Source organism: Hetaerina americana, unplaced genomic scaffold (assembly GCF_022747635.1).
Source record: "Hetaerina americana unplaced genomic scaffold, ioHetAmer1.1.p SCAF_5, whole genome shotgun sequence".
Taxonomy (NCBI): Eukaryota; Metazoa; Arthropoda; class Insecta; order Odonata; family Calopterygidae; genus Hetaerina; species Hetaerina americana.
Genome location: NW_027287095.1, coordinates 29,502,090 through 29,526,326, shown reverse-complemented (window position 1 = coordinate 29,526,326; position 24,237 = coordinate 29,502,090). Strand labels below are relative to the sequence as shown.

Genomic DNA, 24,237 nt, shown 5'->3' with positions numbered 1-24,237 from the left:
GATGATTTGATTATTGTCAGGCATCTGACACCGTGCTCAAGTTTTACGGAAGGAAATCAATTAATTGCATTAGGAAATTCTTCTCAAATAAAACCTCTCCTGCAAATGGGTGGTCAAAAATTATTACCGGCAGATTACCACGAGGAATTATTAAAAAATGTATTCATCAATCTTCTGTTTGGCTTTGATGGGTAATGAACCCACCGGGTCAATGTATTTGCTGATTTGACCACATGCAATCACTAATATGATCACAAATTATAAGGGTTCAAGTATCGCCCAGGGCGACATGAGTGTTGTGAGACTCTGATAATTATCCGCTTTGCAAAGAAAATTTAGGTTAATCGTACATCAGGCGGGCACTTAACCCGAAAATAATAAACAACTGTTGAAGAAAAAAATGTATATTGATAGTACACTTCTCAACTCAAACAATTTTAAGCCCGTCAGTTTTGAGCTGCAAGTGAAGAGTAAATACGGAATAATTTGTAAGCCCTCAGGTGAGAGCTATAATGAAATACCCATCTGGTGGGGCACGGTTTCAGTCGGAAGTCGTTTTCTCAAGGAGCATTTTAAAGGCATTTAGATTAGAATACGCGCTGAGAATGATGGATTTCACAGAACCATTAAGGATGAACATAACGGTACCGGCGTCTTGCCTATGGCCTTACAATTACCGACGAAACGGCGGTATCTCTGACTATTTAACACCATATTTCGGTTCACTAACCACGTTCGGTCAACAGCGGCGCTAACCGCGTTCAGAATACCTGTTTATAGTTTGCTCTAATGTCAAATTTAAAATCGGTCGAAGATTTCGTGTCCGGCACAGCAAAACGATAATTTCCGACCTTTAAAACAGATAAACCAAGGAGAATATGATCTGTTCTGATGGTTTCTTTGGGGACATTTTAGTTTTTCGAGTTTGGTGTAATGCGATACAGCAATTGATACGGATTTCTACAAACGATTGAAACGTAACTACGTCGCGTCGGAATCTAAATTCAGGAATATTTTATATTTTATCCTTCATTTTAAGTATTTGAGATTTCGATGCACGAGTATGAAAAGAGGAGAGAGAATTTTAATTTGTTTTGTTCCAAGTATCATCCAGTGACCAATTACGCACATGTTCAATCTCATCAGTGAAATTACGTTTGGATGATAATGTAGAGTTATATTTTTAAATTTCAAAATCACCTAGCAAAACCTTAGCAGATGAACTTGAACACTAATAACTTTGGATACTGCCTCCTAAAAAGTAATAAGAACACTACATTAATTAAAATTAGCAATTTTCCACAAAAATAAAATTTAATGCGACCGGTTTCAATGTTACTACATCATCATCAGGTCGACCTGATGATGATGTAGTAACATTGAAACCGGTCGCATTAAATTTTATTTTTGTGGAAAATTGCTAATTTTAATTAATCATGATATTCCACCATATCACGCCTGAAACGTCTCTTTTTATAAGAACACTACACATTGACAGGAGGAAGCCCTTTCATCTTACGAGATGGAACGACCGTACTTATGCCTGTACTGACATATTTTTCGATTTGACAATCCATATCAATATCCACTTCGAATGTATGGATTCTACATTAGCTTCATTGAGGTGGAGATTCTATTTTGGCGTAAGAATTTCTTTTGCCACGCGGGGTAGAGAGCTAAATGACGACGTCTTTTGGTTCGATTTTCACGGTATAAAATGTTCCCAGCCGTTATCTTATGATAGAGAAATAAAAATGAAACCAAAGGATCAAGATGTATATTCATCAAGCCTTTAACACTAAATTCAATTAACTGGTTGACCTCATCTCGTCCATCGCGATGAAATTTCAATCTTTATTCAATGGAGGTCTGTTTCAGTGGTGACAGTCATCCGGTTTATGGGACGTCCCGACATTTGAGGATATACAGGTATGACGATTCCAAGGCATGTGAAGGACATCCATTTATCGACAGCGTAAATTTTCCTAGATTTTCGGGATTCTAACCCCTGACCATATAGTTAGTTGAAAATCACGCTACCAGCAGAATTAAACGTGACGGAACCATGGGCTGCGTAATGGTGAACGATTGTGATAGAAGTTAGCAGTGAAGAGTTATATTCAGCATTAACTAGAAAAATTAAATCGAATAGATTAAATTGACCTCTCCTCACCAATTTGCAAAAAAACTGATAAATACCGCAGCAATCTTTAGCGTAGAGTGTAGCGCTAATATACGCACAAAACGCGAGAATACCTACTCAACATATATGAATTATTTGTCTATACAGGAGTAACGATTTCCTAAGGACTGCTTTAGCCAGTATTTAATAACTAAATTTAACAGCCAATAGTTACCTAGTAATTCGCAGAGTAAAATGGCACCTCTGTAGCTTAACTGGCTTAGGACTCCGCCACAAACTCAGGGATCCAGGTTCTAATCACGTCTGAGCGAATGATTTATGCTCTGCGAAACTCTCGTATTTTGTCTTAAACAACCCTTCGATACATAACCCGCGAGTGATTGGAATCCAATTATTCACCCAAATTTCATGAGGGTTGGCTCCTGGGTGATTTTCAAATCAAGTTAAAAAACAGTACCATCGACTCAAGGGCCCAGCCTAATCATCGTACTTATCGATAACCAATATATTAGCATCCAATTTTTTCATTATTCAGGATCAAAACTTAAGAAATTCCCTGGCTATCTCTAATCTCTTCAGCCACACTTCGGTCAGCTTTGAGCCGACCAAGGGTTATGTTTCCTTCATTTTAAAGGATAATATCTAACTCTAACCATTAGATATGTTCGCGAAAGGTTCGACAAAAATTATCACGATTGAAGAGGAGATTTTACTTGGCAAAAATGTCAACAATTAAGCGGAGACTTTATTTATTTATCGACGTAATTGAGTGAGGTTGAGACCTATAGTCCCTTCTTCCACCTAACCCTTACATTACAGACATTATATTGAAGACAAACCCATTAAACCAAGCCCTGGATGGAGGAAAATCCACCTAGTCGGGAATCGAACCCGCGACTTCTGGGCGAGGACGTTACCCCGCCGCCACCGGGGCCTCCTGAAGGGAAATGAAGAAGTGAACGATGGGAATTAAAAATTCTCCTGCACAATAAAGAGTCGAATGACTCATTAAAAACCGCATCTTTTTACTTAACCGAATGCATAAATACGATGAGACAATAATCCGCCCGGAAATTTTCCATAATAGGACCAGTTCGACTCTTGTGGGATGTAGATCGCATATGATCACGTCACACAGCGTACCAGAGGAATAACGAAATTGACTTGTAGCGATGCGGGGTCGCTAACCCCTGGTAGTGCTCGCCGGCGCCGGGACGGGCGCGGTGGCGGTTGCCATTAAAACTGAACGTCGGCCCCACCAACGCCGGTGAGGCGGTCACTCGAGGTTACGTGAATATTAGCGACGGAGGGTTTAGGGAGAAGGGAAGGGCGGGAGGGACTTTGAGGGCAGAGGGGCTTACGAATTGAATTCATATAGTGTGGGGCCTCGAGGTCGAGGAGGGCCGGATGGATCCCGGGCCCCCGGACACGAAAAATAAATTGCCTCCCTCCCTCATTCCTCAGCCAATGCGCGCTACCGCGTAGTCAACTTCATTGAGGTCTCCCAGAAGGAGGATACAATATTACCGCGTTGATCTATGCATTCTCGAAACAAACACGCTTCCTGAAACTGCACGCGTGTCACCATCGAATCTGAAATCAGATCCTGCGTTTTCCTGTAGATTTCCGTTAATATTCCTTGTGCTGAATTACGGGAACCTCGAGCTTATTCTATGATGAAACAGGTGATAAAATTTGAAGTCGAACATGCTTCCTAATGAAACAAACTTTGGCGGTCTATTGATATACATGCATCTCATCTGGCGAATCAGCAATGGGTAGAGTCTTGAAATATGAAAGCTTATTGCCTAATACATTTAAATCTACACGGAATGAGCAAACATGGGCGTGACAGAGGGTTTCAAGACTTCGCTTAGGACAGAGTCGTATTAAAATGTCGTATTATAAACATCATTATCTCATTTAATTATTCGCGTAATAAACATTGAAACTGGTATTATTTAGGAGATAACGCGCACGGAGGAGCACTTCGACGGACAGCCTTTTCTTATGTTTCGGGAGTAACTTCATATAAATAAGACAATGAAATAGAGGACAGCTCATTTACAGTTTCTACATAACATAGGTTTCGCTGTGGTTCGACTTCATCATATGATCGTCTAAAAGGAAAGGTTTAATTGAAAATACACAGAAAAAGATTCATATCTATTCATTCAAATAGAAATACATAGGAACACATTCGTGTTTGAATGTGTGTGTATATATTTTTTCCACCACCCTAAACAAAATATATATATATATATATATATATATATATATATATATATATATATATATATATATATATATATATATATATATAATTGGGTGGTTATATTCACTTTCATGTTTAGTTGAGAAGCTTTTGCACGCTTTTCTTAGACTTAAGAAAAAAGAGACTTAAAGGCGAGTGGGTAAAAGAAAAATTAAAAACCTACTAATTGCTACGACTACCCCTTTTCTTGTCGTGCCAATGCACTTCAGAACTCCTGCGAGAGATTTAAGCCTGTCGTCTCCCGAGTTATATGCGGCGAGGCGACGGATCCAAACAATGCATTGAGTGAAACGGGAGGAATCTCGCGGAGGAAAACAGCGATTGGTAATAACGCCGCGGTATGCGTGTAAGGATCACTATCCGCAATAAACTTTCGATGTGGACATGGCCGTGAAAGCCCGATGCATTAGCGTGCGCCCCCCCCCCCTTTGGGCCCTCCTGCTACTCCCCTTCCCCCATTCTGGGCGGCCCTCGGAAGCGTGTGACGCAAGTGTTCCGAATGAACAGATTTCACGAACGTTTGAGTGACTTCATTAAGATTCATTGTCGTCGGTGGATTGGAGCCGACATTCGTCATGTGGTTATTTATTGTGGTTTAATTGACACATCCAAGGAGCTTCTTTCTCTAGCCTCAACCCTGGTGGCCCGGCGCTTTCACTCCTCGGGCTGCCCGCGTTAACTTTGCGGGATTTCCTTCCTTTCTCTTGTTCCCCCCCCCCCTCTCTCGATCGATTTTATTCCTGGAAACGTTTATATTTCCGCGATTGCAAATACGCGCGATGAACAGGGAGGACTGATGAAGGAAGCTTGGAAGACAAAACGCCCAGGAAGTAACCTGTTCCTGAATGTTCAGCAAGCTCGTTGCAATGAGCGAAATTTAATGACAGTTTGCCCATAGGCGTGATGTTTGTACAGGTGGAATTTTAGGAATAAATTAAATGGAAAATATTCATAGCGTACAAACCGAACTTATTAAAACAAGCCTCATTGTGAAATATATCTGCATCCTTGGTCAGAATATTTTGTTCCTAAACGTCTTACTGTTACTAAATGTCGGATTGGTAGGCGACGTCTCGGTAGTTTTACCGCCTCACACGGTCGGTCAGAAATTGAAGAATCCCAATTTTTATACCTGTGAAGGCGAATAATTTTCTCCTTGCAAACATTTCTCTCGTTTATCTACTTCCCAGCTACCTAAAACGCCAAAAGTACCTTCCTTAGGAACCCTACGGGGGGGGGGGGGCAGAAGATCGTTCCGGTCCGATCAATGGAGAGTGCGTGCGCCAGTTTCACGCGGTCGTCGCGGATTCGAACCTCACACAAGTGCTTCGTTTTTCGTGGACTGTACGGGCAATGACCGGATGACACGGGACAACGGAGAATTAAATTCTCACGATTACCAAAACAATCATCGACAAGGTTGCCTTATTGCATTCACAAATAATTATTGCGTGTAAGTCCATGAATGAAGTGGCCCTATAGTCAATAGCATTTACTGAGCTAAGTGCATTTTCTTTTTCTCTGAGTCATAATCATGAGAAATTAGCTTGATTAACACGTATCGGGTGATTCCCCGCCATTCAATACGGCAGGAAAGGAAAATACCGCACAAACGGAACCTGCGTAACAGGAAACCATAAATATTAACACTCCGTATAAGAAAAGAGAAAGGAATCCAGTCTCAATGTTCTGACGACAAGAAAACGGGATAAAACAACCTCACCTAAGTTAACGCAAAGATGTAAACAGACTAAATGTATTTTGTCAATTTGAATTTTCTGTATTTAAACTAAACATAATTACTCCAATGTATATTTCAGAGCGCTTTCCCAGCACACAATCGCTCCCACCCTTCTCAAGAAGTCTGCACGTATAATAATAGGGAGGGATAGCTGTGGAAATGAGAGGGAAGTCCGGCCAATTAACCATTGAGGTGCTGTTCTCGGCTAGCCACTTGGAAACTTACCCTAAAGTTTTTAGTCGTCCTGTACCAAAAAAAGCACTGTACTAACCACAGACATTGGTTCAACAGGTGAAGATAAAGCTCAAACTAGAAGATAGAGCCCTCTGTGCTATGTGAAATTCACACATCAGGGTTGGGGGAGGCAGCTCCTTTCCCTGTGCGCCTATGGTTTCTCTGATACCCGAAAAATGACACAGTTGGGGTGAAATTGGGTGTACCCAAAGCCATCGGGAATCAAACCCGAGCTCATAGGTTAGTAACCTAATTTTCTACGCGCTGGACTAAAACGCCTAAAGTTGAGGTTAAAACCCATGCAACGCCAAGGTTTGGAATCTTAAAACAAATGACACGGGGCTCAGAGACACTTGTATGTAATGGGTCCGCACATATCTATGAGGTTTGCGATAGCTCTCGTTTTTTTTGGAGTAGCAATTTAGGTCCATACCCATTCATTACCGAGGTATCATTTATAAACGTAATCCATCTTGTTTAGAGGGGTCTTTTTTGCCTGAATACGTGGCTGAACACCCACGAAGCAACACATTAATGGTAGGTTTCAATTTCTAAAAATCTTGCCCATTTATTGGCGCGTCCAATCCAATTCCTAAATTCTAATATTCATCCCCATTCCAGGTCGCGAGGGCGACGCGGAGGGAAGATGGGAAACACTCGCAGAGGAAATGTTCGTGGAAGGGAATTTTTCCTCAGACAAAAATGACGTTTCATTTGAGGGTTGAACGTCTATAATTGCATCTTATAGTAGGTCCCGTTCCAGGGAATCCCAAGGAATACCGGTCACCTGCCCTGTTATCTCACATGCAAGCACCTTCTCTCCCTCCCCATGCACGGTCCCGGAACCAAGATAAATAGCGGCGAAGGAAGATGGTTCACGCGAGGTCACGCACCCATATCCCATGTCACGGCATTTAGAATGCACTTAGGTGAACTAACATGCTGGATGCTCATGCGCTTCACACTTCATATCACACGTTCTCACCCATAGGTGTGTGATGTTTGACATCTCGTTTCCTGAAAGGGCGATGAACAGATTACCCCAAGGGGGATCGAGATGGTGTGGGGGCTAACGTACTGCCTTCCCACCCAGAGGACGCAGGTTCAAATCCCGGCGGTGTTGAATATTTTTCAGAGGTATCTCGATCCCTACTTGAGGTGCTTTGTGGAGGGTACTTTGAGTGAGTACACCGTCCGTCGAATGGGACGTTAAACTGCAGACCCCTTGGCGCCTTTCGTAAAGAGTAGGCTAATGCCGACGCCGGGTTTCTCTCCACCCTTCATCCTTTCCTGTCCATCCCCTATGGCGCAAATGACATCATTTGTCGGTCGCCTCCCCTCAAAAACTACTACTAGATTACTCCAACCTAATGTCACTTGCAACATGCATTAAAATCGAATGCTGTGGTTTCAAACTCAATAAATAATTAGATTATGAATTCCTCCATTTTATTTCTCCTTCAGTACAGCTACAGGACATTAATTTAAACTTTATTTAGAGGGATTTCGCTCTATACTTCTCCGGTCACAGAGGTTATAAAATTGGTATCGCCTTAACTCACTTTTACGGTCTACACTAACCCCGTCGGGTTAGTGTAGACCGTAAAAGACGACGATGGATTGGAGCTCTATATCCAAAGTGGAAATCCGACGATTTCCACTTTGGATATAGAGCTCCAATCCAAAACACTAACCAGGACATGGCGTTAATCAAAGGTGCAAACTCATATACATATTTTTAAACATGATGAATTTACAATATATTCCCAAATATGTAGAAAACAAAAGAGCTGCTACTTTCATGAATTTTAAAATGAGACAAAAACGTTTAGCACACTTTTAACCAGGACGTGTAACTTTTGCTGGAATATTTATGAAGGAGAGCGAGTAAAATGGATCCAGGCACAACATAAGCCGAGAAACAGCGAAATACTGAAATAATTACTAAAGCTCTTAGATCGGAACAGTAAAAATATTTGGCACCAATTGACTAGCGGCCATGACGCGTAAAATGTTGCTGAAATGAGGCCATAGTGCTTACTCATACCATTTCGCATCCAGCTAGGTTCACGATCACGTATGGAAGATAAACAGAAACATTGTTTGCGTGATATAGAATTCGTCAAATATTTTTCGGTAGCTCTTCACGGGTTTAAATAACGTGAGGTACCGTTCCAAGGAATTTAGGGACTCGACAACAGAACGAAGCAGCACCCGACCAATGTAAATGTGTATTGATGGACAGGGAAAGGGTATTCGGGTCTTCCGCGTAAAATAAAGACGACTAATTACGGAAGGACCTATCTATAATAAAAAGCGCTGCCTTATTTAAGTTCAATTGGAGCAAATATGTTTAAACTGTTCGTAAATTTGAATTCTTATATCATTAGAACTATTCTCAACTATGCTAAACCTTTGACGGTAACTTGTGCACTCCAGTCTCTCTTCCAATGATGCTCTTAATTTTATAAACGTGAGTTCAGGTACTAACAGTCCTATGTTGACTACAGAATTATAAAATAGTTAAAAATAGCTTTCCACACCTACGGGAACACAATTATTTATTCTTCTTCCTTCGTCTGTCCTAACAATCCTCCGTCCCGCAGCCCTGCGAAGCATGGATTCAGTCGTGAAACTGTGGTCATCGAACTCGAGGCACAATAATTCCGTCCGGCTTGCGTCTCACACGGCAGCCACCTCTGAAACTACATTACGAAAACGATTTCAAAACATTTCGACATTCGAAGCAACTTCTTTCGACCTCTTGGCATTTCAAACCAGGGCTGCATTGCCAATGGAGGTGCACAATGACGCACTCTGTGCGCGGTTCCAACCCAATCGTCTAATTCTGGTTGAAAACCCATCATTATTTTTAATGATTTCCTACGGGGATTGATACCTATACGACTGTTGCAAAAGTGGTACAAAAAGCGGCCCGTCTCCCGGAAATGTGAAAGCAAAGCGCCGAAGAAACTGTTAGCTTAATGGCTGCAGTGCGAATACGATCAGTCCCTCTCGCGAGGGTTAACCGCCTGAAATTCCTTGCACGTGCCAATTTTTTAGAGAAGACCAAAAAAAATGTAAAATTTTTCTACCGCACACTTTTACTAGAGAGGATTTTTGTCCCACAGAATTATATCCCACGGCATTATTCATGAGGACCAACTACTATTAATCATCCATATACACTCACAAACACACACAAATAAATGAATATATTTATATATATATATATATACACACACACACGAGGGTCATCCGGAAAGTAGTACCCGTTCGTGCCGCATGAAGTGCTGACGACGCGAGTAGCCGCTGGACGAGGTCAGATAGCTTCAGTGGCTTGTCTGCCTTCTCTGAGCCAAGTTGCGTGACGCTAGCATTGCCTGTGTTGTTTCTGTGATTGTTTACAATGTTTAAAAAAATTGAGAACGCCGCCAGTTGTGAAGTGAGGGCAGTGATTAAATTCCTCAATGCAAGAAACGTTCGCCCATGTGATATTCATCGCCAATTAAAGGAGGTGTATGAAGACAATGTAATGGACGAGTCGTCTGTTCGGCGGTGGTGTCGCAACTTCAACATGGGGAGGGGGAACACACACGACGATGAGCGTTCGGGGAGACCGTCTGTCATTACAGACCAACTGGTGAGCTCAGTTGACGAATTCGTGAGGAACGATCGGCGCGTCACAATTGATGACATCTGTGAGCATTTTCCCAATGTTTCTCGAACAATTGTTCATGAAATTGTTAAACACCATCTGCATTATGCAAAAATTTGTGCAAGATGGGTCCCTCGCGTATCTCAATGAGCTGGCGGCGAAGGACTATGCAGCAGGAATACAGAAACTTGTCACACGTTATGACAAATGCATTAATTTGCTTGGAGATTATGTTGAGAAGTAGTTTAAAGTATCCTCTTTCAAATAAAATTTTTTATGTTTGTTAATATTTACTTTTGTGTCTTTATTTCACGAACGGGTACTACTTTCCGGATGACCCTCGTGTGTGTGTGTGTGTGTATATATATATATACATATATATACATATACATATATATATATAAACACAAATGTAGATTTTTAGACCATAGAGACACAAAGAAAGGACACTCACAATTAGTTAATTGACGTTTCGACGGCTCGGCCGTCGTATTCAGATTCGGAAGACGTGATTCTGAAGACGACGGCCTAGCCGTCGAAACGTCAAATAACATATTGTGTCTCTATGGTCTAAAAATCTACATCTGCGTTTTTATATATTTGTGCGTCGCCGAAGAGCGTTCCATTACGAAGACATCCACATATATATATATATATATATATATATATATATATATATATATATATATAATCCAAGAACCAACAGTTTAGTGTAGATGATAAAGAAAACATAATCGCTATGTACCCTAGAAAAACAATTTGTCAACATTTTTTGTAATTTTTGTGATTCGTAAGTTGAGGCAGCTCCCGTCAGATAAAAAAAATCGGAACCAGGCCAAAAATCTTTGAAAAATAATAAACGTGAATTCTCACGGTTATATTATTTCCCACAATAGGTATACTCTTAAATTCAGGACTCGAGTCCACCCGAGGTGCTATTATGACCAATAAATTCGCTCTGCCCTGGCTAAGAGAAAGCGGCCACCTTCCAAGCAATGAGAATGCAAAGCTCCAAGTCCAACCTGCCTTTAACAATCTCCAGTCCGATGGAGGGGAACCAATCTTTTCACAGCTAGAAAATTCCCGACAAGCAGCATCTATCTCCTTCTTGATTTTTAAATGCACACGAATGGAGTCATACATTACTAAAGATGCACAATTCTTGAGACAGTGCAAGCGGTAAGTAGTTGCTTTATTTATACTTATGACAGAAATACGGGATGTTCACCAACATAATCTTGCCCGATGGACTGCATTACAGTGTCTCTGACGATCGCTGGGCGGCAAACTGCTACGGGAATAAAAACTCTTTTGAAATCTGTAAACCTTCGATAAAATTACGACATCTGTTATCACTGAGAGGTTAATAGACTAGCCCTCCTACAACTTGCCAATATTTTCCGCAATCTGATGTTGATTTCATTACAATGCAGCCTTTAAAGTTTTAACCGTTCACTAAAAACAATGTAAAGATGTTATCAAACCGTCGACCCATCCTTCGACCTGAGTTCATACTCTGAAATAATTTAAAATTTTACGTTAAAATAATAGTTTAAACACGTATGCATGTGTGTATCTACCCACATGTGTATATACACACACGCATACATAAATATACGCTCTACCTTTTCATTAGTTTGGTAGCTTATTCTCATCAAAAACGTGATTATAATTGTGAAAGAATAAATCTTAAATGTATCTGATAAGGAATTCAGTGTATCACGGTTGTTTCAATTTCTCTCACAACAGAACGGATGTGGTGTACTGAAACAATTACTCTCACTTGCAATTCTCTCCCTCCCGTCGTGCAATTGAAGTGTGCTCGCGGTCCTCAACATTGGGTCCCCCTTGCCCACAAGTGGCATCCCAACTCATGTCTCACCGAATGAACACGAGCATGGAGAAAAAAATGCAATGCTCCGATGAATCTATAGACCAGTGTTACTCGTGGCATCGTACCGATAAAAACAAACTTACAGGGCTTAAAGCAATGGAATCAACTTCTGTAAAGGAAGGACAACTTCAGTTTGCATGATATTTTTGCATTAATAAATATCCTTGAACAATACAAGAACAACGACCACGTGGGACTTCAGTTTATTTCCAATTAGAGTGGGTAAAACGAAACTTAAGACCACCAAATTGATAAAGCATTCGACCTAAATGCCTCTATTGTGTACTATATATTTAATAGCATTATGAAAAACGCGACACATGAAGTACTTTCTATTATTAATTAATATTGATTTAGGATCTGCCAAACCTGAAAGCTGAAACCCGTGAAAACTTCAAATGGTTAATATTTTTACATACTCTGAGCGATTACCATTGATCTAAAAATGTCGACGCATGCTTAAAATTCTTAATTATTCGTGCGTGGATGATGATGACCCGAGAAAAATATAATTTTCAAGTGGCGTGTCCTTAAATCACCAAGGTTTCTTTTTTCTCAAGCTAAGTATATGCACGGCGCTTACTGCTTGGCAATGTTTCCAAGAAGAAAGAAAAATGAGACATTGAAAAGAACGTTACAGATATATTTATTAGTTTTAGAAATATGAAATATCCCCCTGACGCCCGTTTGACTGACAATTCGATGAAAATTACTACGTCACTTGTCAAACGAGATCTCTATTTTACTCATATAATTTTTTTACATTGGCAGGTATGAGAAACTTGATTTTAAAATCGAATATCAAGGTAACTCAGTAACTAATCGGCGCTTACACAAAGATGTTTAACCGTTCAAGAGGATGGTTAATTTTTACGCATTTAGATACCGCTTTTTTTAGTTCCCCATCGAATAAGGAAATAACTCGATACCTAGTTTGAACAGCCGCCCTCCTCATCGCCTCCAAGTGCATTCGATAATTTAGACGAGCTCTTTCTAATCGGATTGGCAAATATGAGCCTTTCTGTTTATTATTTCAACAGATTGGAGCGTTATAAATGTGACGATAGTTTTTACTATGAAAGGCCCATCCATCTTCCAAGCTGAGTCTATCTGGCATTTGATTCGATCATAACCGATCAGTTTCAAGTCAGCTCCTAAGAGTATGTTGGCTATTTGTTACGAGTAAATTCCTGGTGTGTTAATAAATAGTCGCTTTGAAGATAGAATTGAGGTTTTCGGTGCAATTACCGAAAAGTACCATAGCACATTTATTAAGCCTCTCGGCCGAGAGGTATTCCCTAATCCTTCTCTTCCGAAGGCCTAGTTGTGTCTTCGGCTGCCTCGCGATCACGAAACGAGAAAACATGACCTCATGCTAATGGGACTGGTGATGTCACCATTGTCCTCACGAGGAATGAAACACGGTGACTTGAGTTGGGCAAGTGGGAGTGAGGGCACGACCGGGCAGGAATCGAAGAGGTCAGGGAGATCTCGGAACGGTATACCCAATCTATAAATCATCCCGAGGGACATTGAGCTGGACTCCCGTGAGACGATTTCTCTGAAGGTCACGTCATGTAAACACTTTCATTTTCCAGTCCGACGCCCAGGAGACAGGCGGGAAAGAAGTCGCCATCCACCGCCACCCATTTAGCACTCGAAAGTGGGCGTGTTTCCGCTCCCGTGAGGTTTCATTGTTGTTTCAACGGTGAGCGATTTATTTTTTTGACATGGCGACAGATATTCGAGAACCTAAAAAAAATCGATTTTCTGCTGGGCAGAACACCGGCCGTACTTACAGCATCATGCCTGGAGACTCGAATTCATTTTAAATTTTAAAAAGTGAAACTCACACACCAATCTTCAAAACGGTGCAATTTAAACTGCAAGATAGCTCATGATTTCAATGTGCAAGGTAAATAATATATTGTCAACGTTATGTCTCCGTTCAGACTCATAATTAACAGCTTCATAATTTTCACTCGTCTTTAAGAAAATAAATATTCATCACATTAAAGTATTAACCCATTCTTTGAAAAGTTTCTTTAAATTATCAAGCCAAAAAATAGGGCGGTAATAAAAGAAACAAATGGAGCATTTAAAACAAGAAAATATAAGACACGTATAACATATATTAATTCTCTTCAAAGGTTTTTGTAGCAAATTTACCAGTAAAATACGACTTCTGCAATTACGAGCTGAATAAGAAAATAAAATACATGCCCTTCCATATTTAAAAGGATCATTTCTATCAACGTGACTGCGTTGAATGCTTTTCACTTTCGAAGGAAGAAAGATTTCTGTTAAGTAAAATTCTCTATAAGTCTTATAGGTCTATTCTAAGTCTTAAGGAAGAAGTCGTGCCTGAGAAAGATTTTGAATCTCGGCCAGTGGTCCATGCCCAACACCCTTATCTCCGAAGAGCTATAGTTCTGGTCCTGGTCTAGCTAGCATAGGCAACACAGTACCTCAATATTTGGAGGCACTCCTTTCATAAATAAACATTAGCAAAATCCACTCCCAAAAACTTTTAAAATGCTAAATACTCGTCTGGTTGGTTTTTATCGTGGTAAAACATAAACACAGTAATCAACCGGATGGTCTGTTTGGTAGGTGATAATAGAGTTCATCTATTACTAAGCCCGACGGCGTGTGAAATTGACACATCAGGGTAGGGGACGAGTTCCTTACCCTGGGTCGGTTATGGTTCCCCAGGAAGATCTGATTTGACTGAAGAATAGAATGAAAAATGTCAGAGTACGAAACACACATCAGAAAAGGTAATGAAGAGTTAAATAAAGAGCTTTACTCGTTTGTTGGGAATTGACGGGCAACTACGACATTCGTCCAATCTGTCAGTGCAGATGCAATTCGGAGTTGTTTTTCGATACTGCTGCAGCTGGTCACCTAGGCACCGGATCAGGAGCAGAGTTGGGGAAATGACATCAGGGGTGGCCATGCGTGGAACACTGACCCTCTCCCAACCCTGCACTCGTCACAAAATTTCTGCACTCACGAACGCAATATTGGCGGAAATGAATTTGAACGGCAGGGCACGTTTCTCTCGAGCGTCGGCACCCAGAGCGCTTCCGTGCAAACGACTGAGTCGGGACTTTCCTCCAGCGAGGTCACCGCCTGATCTTGAGCAGGTTTTTCCTCCTAAGGGCTGCTAAAAATGCCAGGAGAGGAAATTCAGTGTTAAAAATGACCCAACATCGGAATGTAAAAATTGCCTTTCCCCATGATTATTTTTGTTAACGCTCAAGGTATTCAACTGTGTATGGGCGATTTGTTATCAGGACTGCTCGAGATTGTCGCCCTGTGATTTTTAATCCACTTTTATGGCCTTCGCGTGAATTTTTCGAGATAAGGAATTTGAAATACAGCGTCGTGACTCAAGCGAATGCGGCTGTTCGTTTAATTGAAAATTTCATCTATGCACATAGGCATAATGCATATATTGATATATTCGGTAAGGTACAATAGAACATACGGGCATTGCCATGTGCCACAAATCTTTAATAATTATCTTTCTAAGTATTTCCATAGATTTGATACTACCACCACATGTTAGAACACCACCGAGTATCTAGTGGGGGATTAGCATTCTCCGTTGCCATATGTCTTTAGAGCAAAATTGTGGCTAAAATAATATGGCATGCTCTAAGACCTTGCCTTATCATATAAGCTCAATCGACGGTGCATGGTGACGATGATTTCTGCATGATGCCATCTCACCTGGATCGTCAGAGCACCTCAAATATATTTTTTTATGCTTCTGCGACATTTAAGTTACATTGCTGCGAAAATGTTATAAGTTATAGCATGGTCGATGGGGAACTTTCTGTATTTGGATCTGTGAACTAATAATCCCATATGCTTTTATGCTCATGCTCAGATGCTGATACGTACTTAATTTAGGATGAAATACGAAAGCCAATTTTTTACTGGTTTCAAAGAATGGCATTAGCTTCATTTCGACGTAATGCCTGCTTAAGGACTCCCAGTGAGCCGAAAACTATAAGATCGGTAAGTAAATATGTACCAGGGCTAGTTTTCACTCACAACGTTAACTTATGGTAGTTGTTGTTGGTAGTAGTAGTTTTTAGGGGAGGCGACCGACAGCTAAGGTCATTTGCGCCATAGGGGATGGACAGGAAAGGATGAAGGGGGGAGAGAAACCCGGCGTCGGCCTGTAAAACATGACCTTTTATAAAACTAGCTTTATGAAAATAATTTGTTTAATATGTTTCAAGTAGTGATTATGGAAACACGACCCTCACACTGAGCCAATAAAAATTTTAGAGAATTGTGGGGACGTAAAAAATTAATGGAATGAAAAAATGTTTTTTGTCTTCGGAATCTTAAAAAAATAGCATTTTGCTATCGTATAATCGCTTTAGACCATCCAGCAGTTAAGGAAACTTTTTAAATTCAAACAATGACTATACTATGGTCTTCTTACTGATGTAAATACGTAAAAATAATTGACCAAATAATAATTTTTGAGGAAATGTACAATGTACGTATCAATGCTAAAAATCCACTTGACTTTTTTGGAAAGGTATAAATTTCACAGTTTAGACAAAGGAAGCCTATAAATGATTATCATACCTTTTGTATCGTTGACATTCACAAAAATAATATTTTATGCAAAATTAACTTTCATGTTCTAAATGTCAACTTAAGGCAAAAGAGGGTGTCTACGTTAAATAATGTGCAAACAAATGATGTGAAAACGACATAAAGTAAACTGCGTCGAACTTCCAATTACTGTAACAAACGACATATTAAAAAAAGAAGTCATTTCTGCTTTCTATTAAGTGATCGCAATACATGAGATTGATCCTTTAATGCAATTCATCACTTTAAATTCAATAAATAAATTATCTGTGTAAATGAGTAGTCAGTGCAACGCAAATAAAAGTGCCTATTCAATATTAGACGACCGTAAAAAAATACGAGAGAATGGAATAATGTATGTCTAAAATACAAATATGATTCGCATGATGACTGCACGCAACTATACCGTTTTCAACGGGTTACCTGGAGATACCGGAGAAGGATTGTAACATGACTTATTCCGATTGGATTCACGTCAGTCAGGATCACATCAGACCCCAAGGCGCTGTCCAACTAAGAAGGTAGGGACACCGTAATAACACTTTAACCAGAGCGGCGAAAGCCGAACGACAGTGATCAGAAAACACCAAGAAGCCTTCATAGCAAGGTGATATCATATCCTCTACCATTTAGAAGAACGAAAACAATTCAGATATGGACACATTGGTGACAATATGTGATTAAAAGGTTTTAGAGAGAAACTAAAATTTTGCCCGAGAAAAAATTTCTCGAGCGCTACCGGGCCTTGATTTATTTACGGTTTTCTCCCATTATGCATTACATTTAATCAGTAGATTTCACCTGCAAGAGTAGATATGTACGGAAAAAATGTTAATATGAAATCATGTGGTTATAACAGAAAGTTATTCATATTCAAACTTATAGATCCTTCCATGCGCTCGAACGGGAGGAACTTAACAATGTTGATGGAGAAATGTAACAATAGTTGACGCCATACTACGCGATGCATATCCATCAAAAAGTTCCGTAATTGACGTCGATCGAACGAATCAACGCTACAGCTGTTGTGGTAAGACTATTACTGGTGCAGTACTGAACGCTACTATAGTTATAAGGCCCTCCGCTATGAAAGAGCGAGAGGGTTCGGAAGCTAACGAATGTGACTATGAAACTCTTAGGAAAAGTTTAACCACAATGACGTTCAACGCTCGGCTTGGCACTTATTATGCGTAGAAAGTCGAAATTTGGATTCAGGTAAGGTGTAATGCTTCAAACGCCAAACTCACGTACTGCTGATAACTACGGTATCAGGAGTCGCACACTTAGACATTCGTTGTGCTCTGGGCTCTTGGATATCCGAGACCTGTTTTTCTCATCCGACGAACAGCGAGGTCTTCTGCGCACCTTGACACTTGCCGAGGACGGTGACACAATCAAAATAAATCCTTCTAACCACGTCCACGAACAGTGAGCAATTTATAGATTGAGGAGGGGAGGCGTTTCCAGGAGAAAGAGGCAGTGCCTGCCGCCAGACGTACACCTTCTAACTACGGCCGAATTCGTCCGGCGATCCGTTATCCGCGAGACGCTGACCGGTACGAAAACCGGGAATTAGACTTTGAGGAGACGGGCAGAGAGGGGGAGTTGGAGGGAGGGGGGAAACGAGTGTGACGGATGAGGATACGAGGGGAAAATTGTCTAACTTGAAGGAAATGCACTCGTTCCCTCGACCTATATATTCCTGATGGGAGTGAGGAGCGGGAGGCGGGTGGGCGAAGGAGGAGGAGTAAGAAGAAGGCGGAAGGTTTTGGAGGCGCCTTCGGCCGCCGTCCTCTTCCCCACGGGAGGCCAGGCAGAAGACGACGGTGCGCGTGGTGGATCGCGCATTGGAGGTTGTGACCATCCGAAGAGACAGCTGCGAAGGACGAAAAGGAAGCCTGTTTCCCGCTCAAATTCCCAAGAAAGTCACGTGGGAAATGAGGAGGACACTGGTCGGTGTGCTGCTCCTCACGGTGGACCCAAAATTCGTCGTTCACGAACCGAAAGAAAACAATTTTGACACTTCATTTTTTACTCAGCACATTAAACAATAAAGGGCCTGGATGTTAACGGTATGAAAGCAGATGGATTTGGTTTGGTCACGTAGGCAGAAATGATGAGGGTCGATACACCAATCAAATACATTATTATTATTGGTATTCTACCGGTTGAGTTAGGTTTTGGATGGGCACTACCAATGGTGCAAAGATACAATTCCTTGTCTCTCCTAACAAAGCACAATTTGGCATCCGATACCACCTTTAACTGTTCTTCGATTCGACATGCTTCCTTCCTCCCTTCATTCCGTCCAACATGCTTATTACCGCCCTCATGCTGCCTTCCTCCCTACCTAATTTTTCCCCTCTATTGCAGTCTCCAGCATCCCATCTTTCCTGTCTCATTTGGATTTATCATATACATAGAAAAGTACATGGTTGAGAGAATAGGATAGCTGGATCGAGAAAGCAATGGGAGACTGTGTTGGAAGAGATCCTCAAGGAATTTCAGATATCTCAGGAAAAGGAGCGCAAGTTTAAATGTGCAATAGACTCGAGAGAAGAACGCAGGGATAGAGAAATATGAAAGGAATTAGTGCAAGAGAGCATATGTTTCATCATAACCAAAGTTAGATTTTTTATACCTTTACTTCGCCGTAATGGAACACTGTGAAAGGGATGTATGCAACATTACAACTAAAAAATGCTGGAATACCTTGCATCAAGGTCTACCGATGAGAGTACGAGTAATATGTAGAATCTCTTTTCGTAAGTGACACTTGTATCCTAGTATAGATTAATATATCTTCGATACAGTCTTTTATACCTAAAGACATACCTACGGCCAAGCGGATTTCTCGGAATGATTCAAGCAATTTAATGAGATTTTAAATTCAACGCCCTCAATAAGAAACTATGAGAAAATTTTACTGCAGTGCTTAGGAATTCAAGTAGAATTAATTACTCGCCATATTCCACTTAAATACTGCCACGTCTCAAAGATATTTGCAGCTTAAATGGAAGCGTGGGGGTGATTATATGCACTCAATTAGGCGAATTTCGAATACAGGATTTCCGACGATAAAGATAGTTTGATTGTTCCACATGATTGTTCAAACTGTATAATAATGTAATTTAACCTTCTCGAAACTTCCTCTAAGAAGTAGAATTTATCTCCTCCGACACCAGTAACCAGTGATGCTCCAGAGATTATTTCTAAAATTAATGACTTGTTTTACTTATCCCATCCAAAGGATACTTCTGGCATTAATTTCAATTGTGAACTCATTTTATTTTCCTCCCAGACGAAATAGACTGGTACTAAATGGTCAAAAACATTGATGGAATACCCAAAACAATCTCATCGAAAACTATCATTGTGAGCTATTCTCATTGGACAAAAACAGTACGTGTAATAAACAGCAATTCCTGATTATCGGAAATATTCCAGAATTCTCATTTCTTTCAAACCAAATAGTTTGACGTTTAATAAGCATTGAATTAATAATTAACATTGAATGTAGATTTGTTTAATCTGAAAAAATAAAGTTACTGGTAAATGTTTATCGAACCCTACGGATATAATACGCATGTCAATTGTGCATCATCAATCAATTTAAAATTATCAAAAAATGTAGATTAACAGTTTTCAAATTTTGACATTATGTCATGTAAAATCTATTAAATCATTCCATTTTAATCAGTTAAGGAAATATTTGTGAAATACATCATCAATATTAATCTCGAAGGAAATAATGAAAAAAGCCTCATTAATATTCCTCACAAAATAGTTTCATTAAAAAAAGTACAAATAAGTAAATATGTTAACTGCTTCCTTTGCGAAGTGAATTGGACTAAAAATGACAGAATACAGAAAATTTAAATGTTCATAAGACTCAAACGTATATATCTGTGTATTTTTTTTGCAACATTAAGCAATTTATTCAATGTTCCTCCCTTGCCTTATCCACGAAAAGATTTAAATGAGAGGATACTTATTTTTGAATTTCCCTTGAAGAACTGAAGAAGTCATTAAAGTTATGAATGCAATGATGTTTCAGTAGATTTTTGCTGTGAAATTTGACCATGAAATAGTTATAATTTTCCTGAATACTATGAGAATTTTATATGGCTAGGAATCAGTGCCGTAGACACCATTTTATCCTTAAAAATGCTGCATTGAAATATAAAATCTGTTTTTTATTGGCTATTCCTGACATTTCTACATGGACGAAGAGTTTCCAGAAGAAAGGAGTTTTAATGAGTCTCCTCCACTTCAAGGTAGCATAGCATTGGCGGGGAACCCATAAATATTGGAAATAATGCATTTTCTGATGGATTTCCCCTTAAGGTACTTAAAAAAAGCAGGACCAATAAAACAGGAAAATCACCCTTTTCCTCCTTCTTCCTATATGTATTCATATGTCGGTGTGGAACTCACTTAATGTGCCATTTACAATCTGCTAATGTTAACCTACAAGTAACCGTAGTAATACCTTCTTTACAATTAACCGCCACTTCAATGTTCCCATAGAGTCGGCTGAGGGAGACACAGCGCACCCAAATAATAACTACAATCAGTGCGTTGGAATCAAAAAAGTTGAATATTTTAGTCGACGTATGATACAAAGATGAGAGAATTATTGCAGTATATCCCAAGTTAATCCGAGATGTAATTTACGACTTTTAGTTTAAGCTCTAAAATCGCTTAGCTTAATGTGTGGTGATAACAAAAACTGATAAGAACAGAAAAATATTCGCAACGATTGCATGGATAGAACTGTATTCCATACTTGGGTGTTTATGACAGATTTTACACAACCATAAAGGACATTAATGAGCGGAATTTTGCAATGCTTAGAACTTCTCATCGTGAGTTGATAACGCTAATAATTAAGGATGTTACGGAAGAGTCTGCCGTCGAAACGGCTGCGCAGAGTAAAAACTACGAGTTGGAGCTAAGGGGATGGACGCGAAACAGTTATCGGTAGAAATAATGATTCGACGGAATGAGAGACAATTTATGGAAAACTTTCATGAACCAATACAAAATAATGTTTCCAAAGTTTTTAAAATTATACTTCCAAAAAGTCAGTTTAACTTCCTAGTTTACATTCAAAAGGTTTATGTGTTTTCCAGGGTAATTTATTTAAGAATAACACTTGGATAAAAAAATTGCATCTGAAATGCACCTTCTCCATTCAAAATTTTATAACAACTAGATACATGCAATGAGGAAACGGGATTGATATTCATTAGCACCCACGAGAGCAAATGATTTCCTACGTTTTTATGGTCTGGACATCTTAACATTTTTTCGCATCGACAATATTCTGCAATCCAAATCACTCATCCTTTTGACATGTTTTCACGGATATTTTCAATGCACACAACGTAGTAACCCGTTTGAAGGCGGAAGACAACATTTAATTCATTTTAAATCCCTTGAATGACAGAGAATTTTGTGCAAACCGAGAGTTCGCCGAAAATGGAGGTTCCAAGAAGAAATATAATTGGCTGTAATCACGAACGACGCTTCCGCTTGGTAGCCCTGACGAGGATTCAAGGCAAAATTGTTTCGCGTGAATTTTCGACGAGCATTCCTCAGCATCCATTCAAATAATTCCGACGATCGAGCTTGAAAAAAATCAATGGACTCTCTTTATCCATAAGCACGGACGGGAGATCCCTATTCACAAGCACGCCAGAAAACTTGATTCCGGTACACCTGGCGCGGTGTGAACAATGAAATGCCACGAAGTCCAAACGCACTCGACTCAGTCAATGGGCCACAAGGGACTAGCCAAGCAATCGACTGACAGCACACCGCGGACAATCACCGTCAACAAAACGTGCCCTTTCAAAAAAGATGCACTCGATAGAGAGGGGGGCCTCTCACCTTGGTGTAGCTAGCCAGTGGGATGGGGAGGAGCAACAGGGGCACCAGCACCAGCACCAAGCTCTTCCAGTGCACCATTGCAATCCTCACGAACGCCATCGCACCCGGTGTGAGGGAGGAGTCCCCTCTACCTGAAGAGACGAGTTTCCGACTGACCAACCGCCTAGGCCGTTCACTCTGGAAGAGGTGAGTGACGGTGGCCGGCCGGTCCTGCAGGTGGTCCGGCGGAAGTGATGAGTCTCCTGCTTCTTACGTGTCTCTCGAGCGGAGAGATTGGTAGCCAGCACCTGTCTCTGGACGAAGAAACTTAGGGGGAGTATTGGACGTCGCAACGGAAAGCGAGGGTGCAGGTGGAGGAGATGTTAAGGTCGAGGACGGATAAGGAAGATGATTATTCCCGATTCACGGGCCTGCCCCTTTCGATTCCCGGACCGAACGCTTTCCCTCCTCCGGGAAGGCTGGCTGACAGAGCTGGGTCGGCTCGCGGCTCGAACGGCGAGGTGAGAGAGAGAGGAAAGAGGAGGTGCTCCCGGGACGGAGTTGACTGAATGGGAGGCCGCCCCATCACGCCTCCCTTTATACGCGGCCTTACGATTGCGCGAAACGTATTGGGGGAGAGGGGGGAGTTGGGGCGGGCGGAGGGGCGAATGGGGGAGGGAGGGAGAGGACGAGGACGAGGGAGCAGCAAACAGTGTACACACACTGGTTGTTGAGGGCGGAGGGGGAGGTAGGCGAGGTTCGCCCGCGGTTTTAGTGGCACGTGCTCTGGAGGGGATCGTCGCGGCGAAGGCTGGCAGAGGATGAGTGAGGGCCGGCGGAGAGGAGGGACGGGTTTGTTATGCCCTCGCTTTCGGGGGTGCACGGGAGAATGCGGCGATGCGTGAGTGTTTCACACACGCATCGAGGGAACGTGGCAGTGGTGGTAGGAGAGCGACACGCGCGCTGGCAACGGCCAAAATTTCAAGGACCCCGTTTCTTCGGCGGGAGTTGCGTTGAGTGTCGAGGTCAATCGCGACTTCTGGTTCAGGTGGGTGGGTGATCTGCTCCGGGGAAGAAACGGCTAGGGTATGATGAACGGAATGAAACACTGCGTCGGAACTTGCATCGGTGTCTTCAACGAAACTTTCCGATAGGTATCCTATGAACTCGCGTCCCTTTTGCTCCACTTCCATCGCTTTCCGCAATATTTCTCAAGCCAGCGACTGTGAAATGGACACCTGTTCACTCAGTAAGTATGGAACGAAAATATAATTCGGAGCGTTGGACATGATAAGGTGATTTTAAATCGCGTTGTCGATATTGTTTTATTTATTCAGTTTTGCGTTATAACTTTCACGGTAATGGCATTTTTTCTCTCATGAGATATAGTCCTTGATTGAAGTTATAATATTGTAATATTTAACAATTAAATGTTAAAATTCACTTTTAATGGCAACACCAATATATTTTCTACGGATGGTTCGATTTTGTATTGGCGTACCGCAATACTTGGCTTGTTTGATTTCGTTTGATGCAGAATTATATACATGCATGGGTCGGGTCCCTTAGAATTACGAACTATCTTATATCAGGTCTGGTGAAGTCTCCAAGTCTTTTCCCCATTTCTGTCCTTGTTATTTCAGTGGTCCCTGTTGCAAATATTTCTACCGAAAAATGTAGTTATTCTATGTTAGTTATTTCAAATGTTGCGGCTTAGTGCGAATGATTCATGATAGTACCAGGGATCGCCTATGTTGGCTTATTAGCTCCTATTCGACTTGAACAAGTTGATGAT

General features: G+C 40.9%; 1 protein-coding gene across 2 annotated transcripts in view; it reads right to left on the bottom strand.

The window, feature by feature from the left end:
- LOC139693856 (protein I'm not dead yet-like) overlaps nucleotides 1-22,990 on the bottom strand; it is a 99,118-nt gene extending 76,128 nt beyond the window's left edge. Inside the window, exon 1 of one of the 2 annotated variants that reach the window (XM_071592165.1) lies at nucleotides 22,464-22,990. In XM_071592165.1, the coding sequence (XP_071448266.1) occupies nucleotides 22,464-22,562 (99 nt within the window). In that variant the 5' untranslated portion in view covers nucleotides 22,563-22,990. The remainder of the gene's footprint in view (nucleotides 1-22,463) is intronic. The other variant, XM_071592164.1, reaches the window with a different exon arrangement.
- Between the last annotated feature and the right edge of the window lie 1,247 nt (nucleotides 22,991-24,237).